Raw genomic sequence first — 13,221 nt, 5'->3', positions numbered from 1 at the left:
GTTCCTCTGCGTAAGCCTATTCTGGCAGTTTCTAAAATTCAAGAAGAGAAGGAAAATGACCTGAAAGTAGGAAGTGAAAAACACAGATGACTGCAGTAGCTCAGACCAGCTGAAAGGTAAAATTGAGTGGCTATTCAAAACGATCATGGTACGAGTGCTCCTAAAATATTACAGCAGTGGTTTTCTCATTTCTATGTAGTCCATCTGCTGCCTATGCGATTAGTTAAAAATAGATTTTGGTAGAATATATTAGAGTATGTTATGATCAATTTTTAGTACTGCATTATTTATTACTTTAAAGAAGAATAAATAAAGCCAGATTGCTTTCATTTCTAAAACAACTAGTCCTGTTTCTTCAGAGTAAATACCTATTAAGTTGAACTTAAATATTAGACATTATTACTTGAGTAAATACCTGTTGAAGCTCATAAGCATGCTAAGGAGTTGGCAGCACAAGTGGCTTTGGACTCTCTGACAGGACCTCGTGAATATTAAATGAGAAGAATGATGCTGTTGAACCCTTGAGCCCTATGAGATCCCATAGTTGCCTTGATCTTTTCTGTAGATGATCATGAAGAACTGGATTCAGACAAGGTCTTTGTCAGCTTTATGACACCCTAGTGGCCAGCAGCTTATGCCTGATGGAATGAAAATGTGCTAGCAGAGGTGTCCACTTCAGCATAGACATCTGACCCTCAACCATTTGCAGAGGCATATTATCAACACATGGGACAGGCAGAAGTGGGCACGCTCAGATTTAGGGAAGAAAAGAGAGGATGGAGCAGGGCACCAGAATTACCATGTCAGGGGATGAGCTGTGAGAAAGCCAAGCAAAGAGGACCTCCACCCCTCAGGAGACAAACACCTGATGCCCCCAACATCAGCTACTGTCTGGGCAGGCAACCAAGGAGATCATCTATGGCCTAGGCATCTCACCTTTTGTGTACAAATCAGAGGTCACCTTATTGATGAGCAAAGTAGACAAATGTATTGGGGATGCATTGGATTAACGGAGAAGCAATAAGATAAAAATCCTCCTTTGCCCCTGAATTGAGGAGAGCTCCACAGTTAGTGAGAAAAACAAAGCACGTATACATTAAATCATAATATGCTGGAAATGAGAATGAGGTTTCTGGCCATCAAGAGAAGAGGAGTAGCAAAGGAAAGAAGCCAGCAACTCAAGGTGGAGCTCTGTGTGTTTATGGAAAGTGATGAAGTGATTGGCAGCGATAGCAGGGGGTAACAAATTGCTTTCAGCAGGTCCCTCCAACCCTGTTAGTAATTCCTTTAGGTTTTGTTTGGGGATACGTTTATTTGGGGGAGTGTCGGTGGGAGTCCTGGGGCCAGGGATTGGAAAGCTCAGTTCCGTGGAGGTGCTGCTGCTGAAGCCATGGAGAAATAGGAGGTGAAAAAGTCCATCCGTAAGGCTATGTAAAAATTAAGTAAGACCAAGCATAACTGATACGATAGTGATTACTCTCAGTAAATGTCTGAATATTTACTCATCCTTTTTCACTTTTGATTAAAAAAAATAAAAAAGACTGATTTATTTTGAAGAAAAAGAACAAGGCACATGCCACAAAAGAGCATAATAAGAGAAAATGAAAAATAAAGAGATGGAGGCATTTCCCAAAGGCATGGAGAAATATAAATAGTCTTGGGTTTCATGTCAAAGGGAAGAAATACTTGGTGTTAGTTTTATTTCTAGAAAGCAGGAGAAGTTATGAGACAGCCTGATACGAGTCAGCTGTCTGAAAATATCTGTTGTTTTTAATGTATATCCTAGATATATCTGACCAGTCTGCTACTCGTGTGAAAAACATGAAAATAGAAGATGTCACTGTGGTAGGATTCATCTGCCCTGAAGCAGGTGTGTAGGGGTTAAATACCTCAGTGTGAAATGTTTGTCATGGACTCTTACATTTGGTGGAGGGGGAAAAAGCATCATAAGTTCATAGTCTGTCTCATGCTAAAATAAGTTGCCTGAGGTAGGCTGGGAAGATGTAAAATAGGGTGACCAGCTGAGGCATACATGTCTGAAATAATCTGAAATGAATCTTGTCTACAAGAAACTCCTATTTCTACATTGCTCTTAAAATGAAATCTGAGCAGTCTAAAATGTTTACTATTTATGAGTTCATTTTTGGAGGGATAAGTGCTTCACAATGTGGAGGTCAAATACGATCTTAATCCCCCCTTAAAAGTGTATTAATGCTGATAGAGCAAAGTGTAGTGTGGAGAAATTATTTCAAAACTTCTGAAAGAGAAACATCTCAGAGGTAGATACAAAGGCATGTTTTCAGCTGATCCACTGTGACAGGTCTTTAGTTGAACAAGAGTTCATGTACACTGAATTCATGCAGAATGGTAAATTTTCAGTACTCTTCATTGTATAATAAATCTGCATCTGGAAGCAGAATTTAAGACACAGGGAATAAAGAAGCTTCATGAGCTGTAGCTTCAAAACAGAAAATCTCAAGCCAAATGGTGTTCTTGACATTTGTAGCACCCAGTCATGATTCTAGGTAATTTGCTTAATTCTGTGAACGGTATCAAATAAAGCAGTGCACATAGTAACCTGGGTGTCAGAAGAGTTCACAAGGGTGGAATTTCCACCTTAATTTAAAAGAGATTCTCAATTTTACCTTTTAAATCTTGAGGCAATAACTGGTCACAGCCGCCTGAGGAAATCCCAAGCTGATGTCGATTTATCTGCTATATACCGTGGGTTGGTAGCTTGGTGAGAAGCTGAAACCACTGGCAGTAACACCTCTCTTGGTCGTCATTCCCATGGACCGCACTGCAGAACTGTATCGCCCTTAGGAGCAACCCTGGCTGAATTTAGGGATGTTCTGTGTTGCGCAGGGGGCTTAATGACCACTGTGGTCATTCAGAGGTCCTGAAGGTAAAGGTCCAAAAGAGCCATGCTCTGATAGAAAAGAGAGCAAGTCTTGGCATTTGGGAGCTGAAAATGCCACCTCTGAAGAACTGGAAAATTTGGAAGGGCAAATGCTTTTTGGCGGTTAGAAAGTAGTTTGCAGAAATTTGGGTTCGCTCTGTGTATTTGCAGTTTCAGTGAGGTCTAGTAACTGCCATTGGCACAATTTTAGTGATTTTAGTCTAAAGGGTAGACATCTTTCTGGCACTTCAAAGAGGTACCAAGCAAGAATGCAGTGGAGAGGGTACCCTATGTCTGTGATTGCCTCCAAAAAATGCCCTTTGCTGTTATTCAATCTTCCGTGCATTACGACCCCCGACTGTAAGTGCCAGGCCATTCTGCTTCTGCCAGAAATAGCGTTCTTATTGGATCTCTTACTGCAGCAGCAGAAGGTATGTTTTCTGGCACATCTGTGTCCATACCTGTGGATCTTATTCATACAGAGCATGAGAAAATGCTTTCCCATGCTTGACCTATAGACCTTTGTACATGGGACTCATTGTGTAGTCTTATTTTTCATTTTTTTATGCTTATATATACTGTGGTAAAAGTGTCAATATGTTATCTCAGGTTGCTGTGAAGTATAATGATATAATAGTATCACTGCAAATACGAGGAGTCATACATATGTACATTTGAGATGTAATTCAGTAGCAAACATGGAAGGTCGTTGGCCCTATTTACAAGTAAGGAGGGAGTGCAGACTCTGTAATAGGTGTTTCCAGGGATGGTCCTCAGTCGGTATGTTCTGTACAGCTTCTTTTTCAGCGTGCAAGCCATGGAGCAATTAGCAGCGATGCAGACTTAGATAGCCTCTGTCTTCCATCACAGTTTATTACTTCGTTTGTAGATTAAACAGAAGAGGTTCGCAGCGTGTTTTCCATGTAAAGTAGTTTAGCATTTTATGTTTCTCTGTCAGACACAGTGAAAAAAACAGTTGCAGAAGCTGATACATGTGTATGTAGCTATGGCAGAGTTGTGATATCTTTTGAGAAATAGGGTGTGAACATATAATTAAAGACTATGGGATACGTTTTACACTTTGTGGCTAAGATTAAAAAAAATAGCTCCTCATTTCTGCATCTCCGCACTGGAGAAGCTTGTTCTGAAGGAGAGACTTGAGGTTTTTTTCCTAGGACTCCTACGTGTACTAGAAATAGCCGGGGTGCAACATGCCCCAGTTACATCCCCTGCACGAGCAGCGGCGCGGCGAGGACGACGTGGTGGGAGCAAGCCGGCTCCGTAGCCGCTGGCAGCGGGAGAAGCCCACAGCGGGGAGAGCTCCAGCTGCTCCTCCTGCACCCGCAGCCGCGTAAACAGGACGCGTTGTGCACAAAAGGAAAGTGTTGACATTGTCTTCGCCGTTTCCTGAGTTTCGAGAGGAGGGGAGACACAGCAGGAATAGGGACCGGGCGGTGGAGGTCCTTACCTGGCCTCTGCCACTCGCCAGAGCAGAGCAGAGACGGGGTCCTTGCTCTTTCATGCTGCCCAGGGCCCCTCCGTCCCGCCTGGCACGTGGCAGGGTGAGCTGCACTGGGCTTAATCGAAGCGCCAGGGATAGTCCTACCTTTTTCCCAAGATACAGCCTGAGATTAGGCCTTCTGCTTCCTCTGTCACGCGTTTTGGAGGAATTAGGTGCATCGGTCTTGGGGGGCTGTTTGACCTTTTAGGATGTCTTGGCATAAGGGGCAGTGGTCTGTCTCCCCGTACAGGGAGAAAAAAAGCTATAGGAAAATGCAAGTTTATCCTCTCAGAAGTTGGCAAACGATGTAGGCAGCTGCAGTGTTTGAAACTCTGGTTTTTTACACTGAGTAGATTTCAGGTTGTGTCCCATTAAATCAGACCTTAGGATCCTTTAAATACACTTGCGTGATTATGGCTAACCCAGTATAGCTAAAGCTGCTTTATTAATTACACTGACATGTTGGGTTGTAACATGCTAAAAATATCAGTGCTGATAATCTTGGTCACTTCTTATTTTCAGCACGGCTGCATTCTTTGTACGTACTGTCAAATCACCGTGCTGTAGGTGGACCAGGGCTAGCACAGGCAGGCCTTTATTATTCCAGCAAAGGTATTTCTTTGTTATTTCAGTAGGAAACAGAAGATAGGCGATAAGCTAACAAACTCACAATGGGTGGAAGTTCATTAAAAATATATGTCCTTGTTGTATGTATGATGTATTTAGATGTTAAGCCCTTTGGAGCAGCAGGTGTTTGTACAGTGTCATTACAATGGGGCCTCGCGTGTCACCAGATTTTCAGTGCTGATGGCAATGAGAGACGATTTTTTGGCATGCCAAGCAAGTTAGTTGGGGTCAGGGAGCTGGTAGTTGTGTACAGAGAGCGAATCGCGATGGAGACGGTCCCTTGCCTCCCAGAGCAACGGGAGTTGTCACTCCTGCTGTGTCAGTGGGATGGCAAGCTCAGGCAGATGGGACAAGTTGTGAGTGCTGTAGGAACTGGAGTTCAGAGGTTTTGCATAACCTGCCTGTCTCCAGAACTGGGCTCTTCCCCTCCTCCTCCGGGAGAAAGGAGGGTGACTTTCAGGTGTGACAGCATTTACGTCGCTCCTGCAAATGCTTCACCTCATTGGCAATATTTTTGTTGAACTGAGGTCTCTAGGCAGTTGTCTGTAGTAGTTAGGAGTCTTGGTGACATGCCACGCCATGCTGCACCTAGAACCTCTCTGGTTTCCGAGCAGGCTTCATGCAATGGCTGCGAGGGTGTTAAAATGTGACCGGGCAGGGGACTAAACAAGCGCCTTCCCTGCAGAGGCAAGCGTGTTTCTTTTCGGCAGTCTGTATGTCAGAGGTAGTATGTTGCTGAAGTTATTTTCAAAACACCTTTATTTTTTTTTTCCTTTTAAAATAAATATTGCATTAAGCAATGGTCTAGCTTCGTAATACACAAGTAGGTCAAAGTGCTGTCACGACTGTCTTGCATACCACCTACAAATACAGCTTAAAAATATGTCGAGTGCCAAATTAAACAGGAAGAGCAGGCGATGCACTCTGGTTTTGACTTGTGCTTAACTCTGGAGCCCAGATTAGCAATGACATGATGAAACATCACACCCCTGGCTTTTGACATCACTTTCACTGACAGCCGTTTCAGGCAAGTGATGGAAAGCTGGGTTGTTTTCCAGTACCGTGAGGAGGTTGAGTCGGTTGCTGCATTTAACCTTCGCAGTATTGGAAGCGCGAGGGTTTGCGTCTGTAAAATGGTTGCTTCGCCCTCAGTTTGAGACATTGTGGAGGTAAAGCAGCAAGGTTAGTGGCTAGCCAGGCTCACAGAGGTACCGTTACGATCATCCCCCTGGATCTCCTGACATAAGGAAGCGTGAAAAACCTCTCAAGTTTGCTGACCTGCAGATAATATTTTTAGGAAATAAGCAGCTGCTAAAAGTGCATTGAAAAGACACTTTAGCGTGTTGAAAGCACCCAGCCCCGTACATTTTTTTGCTTGTTAGTGGTGAGGGGCCCTGCCTCCACCTTTTCCCCGGTAGTTCCTGACTTTGTGGGAGCTGGAGAATCGCGCCCAGCACCGATGCGCTTGTGAGGCTCCTCGGGGGGCCAGGGCTGCTTCCCCCTCCGCTGACAGCCGGGGCGCTGAGGGCGTGCACCCTACCTACGGCCAGGCCCTTCCTTTGCGGCTTCGGCGCGGTCTCCAGTGTTTTGACACATAAAACACCCCCTCTGCGCGTTCTCACGCGCGTGAGGACGTGCGCACGGGAAGAGGATGACCAGGTTTGTGAAAAGCAAACGCCTCCCAGGCAGTGCGAGGATACGGGATGCTGTCCCGCACGGGATGCTGTCCCATATGGGATGCTGTCCCGTACGAGCTGCGCCCAAGCTTAGTTAGTCCAGTGCCGGCCATCTGGGTGAACTGCTCTCCCCACGTCACCTAAAAGCGCGATCATACTTTCCTTTCTTTTAACAGATAATCCTGAAATAGCTGGCAGGAGCGGAACGGAGTGTCACGAAGCCTCCCTGCGGACGGCCAAGCACGGCTACTGTACATACTACCCCGTCTCCTCCTCTCTAGAGTTGCCACAAACTGCATGCTAAGTCAAGAATTTGTTCTTACGGACAAATCACAAACTCGAAAAAGCTAGTGCTGCTATGTCATATATGAATATTAAATATGGTATGCTTACTATACTCCAACCTAAAATAGTTAACTACCTGATACCAGCTGTGATGTTTCAAGACATAAAGGGTAACATTTAGTTTTAAAGATTTTCTAAACATAGTTTAATTCTTGCAAATATTGTCTTTTCTCCATAACTATACCTAACGGAAATGGTCCAGTTAAGTTAGTCTCGTGAGATTCAGTGCTTATGAGTCTTTCGAGCTCAGCAATAATCAAGTTGTATCGGCTAAAAACTTATCCCAGTTGCAGGTTTTAATTTTCACCCGAACTATGATCGGGGTTTTTCTTCTTGGTTAAAAACAACCTCTTGGTTTTGCTCCCCTAGCGAGTTGATTCCAAGACAGAGGAAGCGAAACGCAGCCCCGTGTCCTGCACATCACCCTGCCAATCTGAATATTTTTAGCCAGAAGTCCAAAGTAAAGCACAAATTCTTTTAGATGCACATGGTTGGTGTTTCACTTGTATGGAGAAGTTGCATTTGAATCATAGCAGAATAGCAGAAGAAAATTAAAAAATTTTGCACAGTATGAACTTCATACCCCTTTCAATCCCCAAAAGAACAAAGTCTTGAGAATATTATTTTACAAGTATATTTATAATGTTTTTAAAAGAGACTTTGCAGAAGTGCCTAAATTTTGTCACATCAGACTTGATGAAAGTGAGCCTGATGCCAACAGTCGAATCTCACCGGAAGCGAATAATCTTTCAAACTCATAGTCAGGTTACCAAAAAGATCCAAGCTGTTAAGAAGTAACTTCTAGAAGCGTAAAATCAAACAAAACCAGACCAAACTAACAAAAGAAAAGGCGAAAAAGAAGGCTGTAGATGAAGAGATTTGTATGATACTCTAATTTAATTAAAATTCAGTTGAGTCACTGAAACTTCATAGGTGACTTTAATCTAGACTATTAACGGAACACTAAGAATGTAGAATGAGATTCAGTTTAATAAATCATTACTGTATTTGCATTTTTTTTCAATTGGATTATACGATTGTAACCAGATTAGAGTGGAGAAAAAAATAGTTCTTTCAATTGTTTTTCTTTGAAAACATATTTTATGTCACAAAAGTATGAAGATATCTTTAATACAATTATATACATATTATATATACATACATATATATGGATGAAGCAGATTTTAATGTTGTTTACTTTTTTAAATACTTTGTTGATTTACAAGGTAATTATATATGTATAATTAAAATTTCATTTGTTTGATTTGAGATTTGTTTCAAGCACTATTGTACCAAATATTTCATATTTCACATTTTATATGTTGCACATGTATCACATAAATGACATAGTTTTTAAATTATTGTTTAAAAAAACAAGACAGCTGTTATAAGTGGATATTATGTATAATTGTTTGCAGCATAAGTTTTCTATGTGGACATTATTAGTGATTGCAGTATTTTAACTTAACCTCTTCGGATTGATTGTAAACTATTTTAAACTTTGGCAGCACTGCCTGTTCTGAACGACTGAAGGCACTAACCATATAATTATTTGTCCAGGAAATTCTTTTCCGGGCTAAATCTTGTTTGTCCGATGTCTAATTACTATCTATTTATATATAAAGCTGGAGATTTGATCATCCGAAAGAAAAAAATAATCACAATTCGATTGTAAAATTAACATAGTGCTTGTAACGTTGCGTTAGTTTTAATTTGTGGAAAAATAATGTATCTTAACTTGTTACTCTAGCAGTTAAGGTATCACCATTATATACTATTAAAACACTAATATTTGTAGACTTTCTCAGTCATTATAACTAGGTAGTTGACACTGCAACTTGCCTATATCTGTCAAAGTTGTTTTTATTTTTTTATAATAGTTAATTTAGGCATTTGGGTAGCTTATTGTATAATACTAAATGGTAAATTATCCATGTTGTTTAAATATTTTATGTAGATAACTCTTCAGGACATTGTTTTGTGTGAACTTTTTATGTTTCGAAATAACTGTTATTCTATGTTTTTTACAATTAATCCAATACTACTATTTTTTGCCCATGGATGACGAAGCTTCAGATACATCAGGTCTTTCATCCAGATAAACTGACAGACAAAAAGAGAAAATGTATTTTTAATAAGAGATCCACTTTCCGACTTTATGACTTTGTAATAATCCTGAAAACTGTACAAGTACAAACCTATGCTAACAGTAAGGAGGCAATTACAGAGATGTGCAAATACGTGTACAACAGATTCTGCATTTTATTTATTTATAAAGTAATTTTATAGACTATTTCAAAATTTGGGAAGATCTAAAACTATTTTTCTGTATAAATATTATTTGCCAAAACTTTGTTTATATTTAAAAAAAAAGTCTAATGAAAATTATTAAATTTTAAATGCTTTGTTTAATTAAAAAAAACAAAACACAACAAATAAAACCCCCTAAAAGAACCATGAGATGGGCCAACACAGAGACAGTGAATACTGTAGCTGGGACACGGTTTCAAGTTACTTGAGATGTCTCAGTGTTTATTTTCTTCAAAGGATACAGCACCTCACCAAAATACCTTTTTGTTTGCCTCTCTCATCCGGCATAATTGACGACGCGTACGATGAATATTTCAGTAACAGTTAAAAGAACCCCTCCATTCACTCTTTTTCAGCATATAACTACTAGTGGTCTGTTAAATAGCCATTCTCTTTCTGTTGTGACGTTAAATTCATTCACCCAATGTACAACCACTGAAATAAAAAGAAGCATTTTAAAATGAGAGCGGAGTCGGGGCAATCCTTTCTTGTGGCGCGGTTCTGGGAAGAGGGGCCTGGGGTAACAAAAATAGTCAAAAGAAAGCGGAGGAGTCTTTAAAAAGTACAACAATTTATTATTTTATTTTATTTTATTTTATTTTATTTTATTTTATTTTATTTTATTTTATTTATTTTTTTTATTTTACTGTAATTTATTCTTTTTTTTTCCCTTAATTGCATGTTCAAGTAACAAATCCTTAAGTGCAATCCCCTGGTGCGGGACACGGGCAGACGCTCTCTGAGGAAGCACGTACTCTTCTCCTGCTGGAGCCGGCGTGCCGAGGACGCCGCGCTGCACGGCTTTAGCCCCGACCAGTCATTTCGTGCCCTTTCTGCCCGCCCGTGCTGCGGGGGTGCAGGCAGGCAGTGGTTATCTCAGCGGTGTGGCTCGCAGATGCCTAACGCTTGGGGGATTTTTTCGCCGGCGCATCCTCTGCATCCTCTTTTCTTGCCTACATCTCAGAGAGTATTACACCAACCAATAATCCCCGTTATCTGCTGGTTCCTCTGGGAACGTCGCAGAGGAGCTGCGTGTCCGAGGGCAGAGATCGCCCGGCAAGCTACTGACAGAGGAGGGATTAAAACCTCTGGCTTGCAGCTCCATGGTTTCTTCACGTGATCTTCTCTGATCTATTTTTTTAAATGCTGTAAAGAAAGGAAATAAAATTCCTGCAGAATCAAGAAGAGTTTGTGCCATAAAGTTGTGTACATTGCATCAGCACGGGGCTGGTTTGAAAGGGGCCCAAGGTCACAAGTGATGTGGAAAACCACCAGGCCAACCGGTCGATTTGAATGTATCACGGACGTACTGAGCCAGAAGCCTGCTGAGAACGAGCGTGTGGGATGGAGAGGAGAGAGGGGGATGACTTGCAGGGCCCGAGAAGGGCTGCAAGGGCTGCAAGGGCAGAAGGGTAGAGCAGAAGCAGCAAACGATTCAAATTCAGCTCCTCATGATCCAGGGGCGGAAACCCTGTCCGTTCACAGTTTCTTAGGTTAAACCCTACCCTGGGCAGTTGTCAGCTGCCAAGAAGGGTCAGGGCATGTCGATTTTCTTGTCTAAAAGCTGCTTTGTTTCTTGTCAGCTTTGGCACTTTTTTTGGCAGTGGAGAAGCGCTCCTGGCAGCCGTGAGCTTTCGGGAGCCACACCGAAATGGCAATCTTTGTACACCTCTGTGTGCGGAGCATAACCCCTTCAGACGATGTCAGCATTTCCAAAATGAAGCAAAATACTTCTAGAGAGGAGGCTTTAGAAACCTTTGGTATTCCCCCCGCCACGCACATCCTCACGGACAGACGGTGGCCAGAGCTTTGATGCCAAAGGCTGCTGCCCTGCGGGGAGCAGTCCCTCGCCCCAGGCCAAGGCTGCAGCAGCGTCGCGTTGCTCAGCATCAGCCTTCTCTAGAGCAGACCCGCCAGGCCCACGTTCACAGCATTTGGCTATGTATCTCCTCTGGCCCCGCGTGGTGTAGCCATGACCATAAGGCATAATTATTATTTTCAGTACGTTTTGCTTGGTTTTCAGTTCAAAAGTCTGAAGTAATCAGAGGGCTGGAGGTTTTTTGCAGCCCACTGGAATGAATAGCATGAAAGAAAAGGGGATGTGACATTTGAGGGATCAGAGCCTGCTGGGATAGCTTTGCATGTTTGTATACAGCAAAGGAAGCCAAAACTGGTTCAGCCTTGTCCGCGCTGCATTTGGGGAGTGTCTGTTGAGCAAGTTACCGAAACAGCAGCGGGGTTTTGTTTCAGGAAGAGTTGTTTCACTCCAGAAGAGAGCCTAGGAACAACCCAACGTTTCTGTACTGTGGGTGATGATGGAAAAAAGGACTTGGGGGCAAGGCTGCTCGACAGTGTGGGCACTGAGTCTTCTGCTAGTGGCATTTATTGCATGAATTCATGGGACCCAAAAAAATGCCTTGCCTGGAATTGCTGAAAACCTTTCTTGGCATCTGATCATATATATATATACCATGCTCTTTATGCCTGCAATCATTTCTCTAGCCAAGCCTTTTGTCGGGTAACCTGCCTTTTTAATGTCATATAATTGACAGTTCTGGAGGCTTGTTGCACGGGGTCAAGATGATTTTTATTGCTGGAGGGGGTGTGTGTGTGAGGGCAATACCAGCTCAGCTGTTGCATTGAAGCAGTTACTATTGCTGGTATGTAATATATTTGAGCAAATAGTGATAGGTATAGAATATATAGTTAGATTAGCTGTGAAGGAATAAATTACAGAAATGTCTTCTGAATTCTTATTCTTCTAAGTCTGTAATTATAGAAACCATAGAAATTGTAGAAAATAAACTGTGTGTTTCATTATGTGAAAATACCTTCTGCTGTAGCAGGGGAAAAAAATCGCTAAGAAACCTGAAAGGAAGATATTGGTGTGAGCTGCTTATGCAATGTTGTGTTGCAGTTGCGTTATTTCCACCAAAGCTTCTTACAGAGTGAGGAAAACACACTTGGCTTTATGATTTAGGAAAATCCCTACAGGAAAGACGCCCTGCTCCTCTCATCTTCAAAGAGCTGGATTTGGATGCTACTTTTAAGGAAAACAAATTCTGGTGAGTATCCTCCTTAGTCTAATTGTCACAAACCAGTCAGGGTGTAGTCTGCGTGGTGGGTGGTTCCTCAGAGGGTCACCGGACCAAAGAGGTGCCAGGATGTGGTGGTGACTGGTGACGGGGGTGACCACAATGCTGTAAGGTTCACCTTGTAGGAACAGCCCCCGGGGGTGGTCATGCCGGTGCGTGCCTATGCTAAACCCAAGCTGTGTTTACATTTGCCATGAATGCCTCTCCTTTTCACAGAGGGGTAGAGGGAGGAAATGCTTTTATTTCCCTGTTTTATGGTTGTAGCCACCACAGTGAAAGCCAGCAGAGCACATTCAGAGATGCTAAAGTTGGTAGCTGACAGCACAGCTCAGGACTGCGAGCAAGCAAGCTTTTCACACTTGGAAAGCTGTTAGGGTGGGATCCAGCTTTCTCTCTGTAGCTGTCAAGCATCATTTCAGGGCACCCACTTGGCCTAAAGCTGCTGCTACAGAGGAGCACAGGTCTGGATGGATATCTTAAGTCTGCCAGCCCCATGCAGGTGTCTCAGATACTCTACAACACCTCAGATGAGTTCAGTCAATGAATCCCACCTGTTTTCACAAGGGACTGTCAATCGTAACAATGGTTTTGATGGATTTTAAAACACCATCATGCACAAGAAATCACAAAATCATGACATATTGGCTAAAATGGTCTGATAGTTTAAAAAACCCTGTGCTTTTCTGTAGGTATTTGGCGTACATTCAGCTTGCATATTTAAGCTTTTTCTCTCCTACCATGATGCCTTGAAATGTTTTTCATGTCGCC

At 42.4% G+C, this 13,221-nt stretch overlaps 1 protein-coding gene across 10 annotated transcripts in view; it reads left to right on the top strand.

The window, feature by feature from the left end:
• MBNL2 (muscleblind like splicing regulator 2) overlaps positions 1–9,822 on the top strand; it is a 111,663-nt gene extending 101,841 nt beyond the window's left edge. For all 10 annotated transcript variants that reach the window (XM_087756722.1, XM_087756725.1, XM_087756724.1 and 7 more), the window contains one exon: positions 6,880–9,822. In XM_087756722.1, coding sequence (XP_087612848.1) covers positions 6,880–6,894 — 15 coding nt within the window. In that variant the 3' untranslated portion in view covers positions 6,895–9,822. The remainder of the gene's footprint in view (positions 1–6,879) is intronic.
• Positions 9,823–13,221: the final 3,399 nt, after the last annotated feature.

Source organism: Nipponia nippon, unplaced genomic scaffold, assembly GCF_047370975.1.
Source record: "Nipponia nippon isolate SJK-2023a ecotype South Korea unplaced genomic scaffold, ASM4737097v1 scaffold_2, whole genome shotgun sequence".
Lineage (NCBI taxonomy): Eukaryota > Metazoa > Chordata > Aves > Pelecaniformes > Threskiornithidae > Nipponia > Nipponia nippon.
The sequence above is the reverse complement of the archived record's forward strand: the minus strand, read 5'-3'. Positions and strand labels throughout refer to the sequence as shown.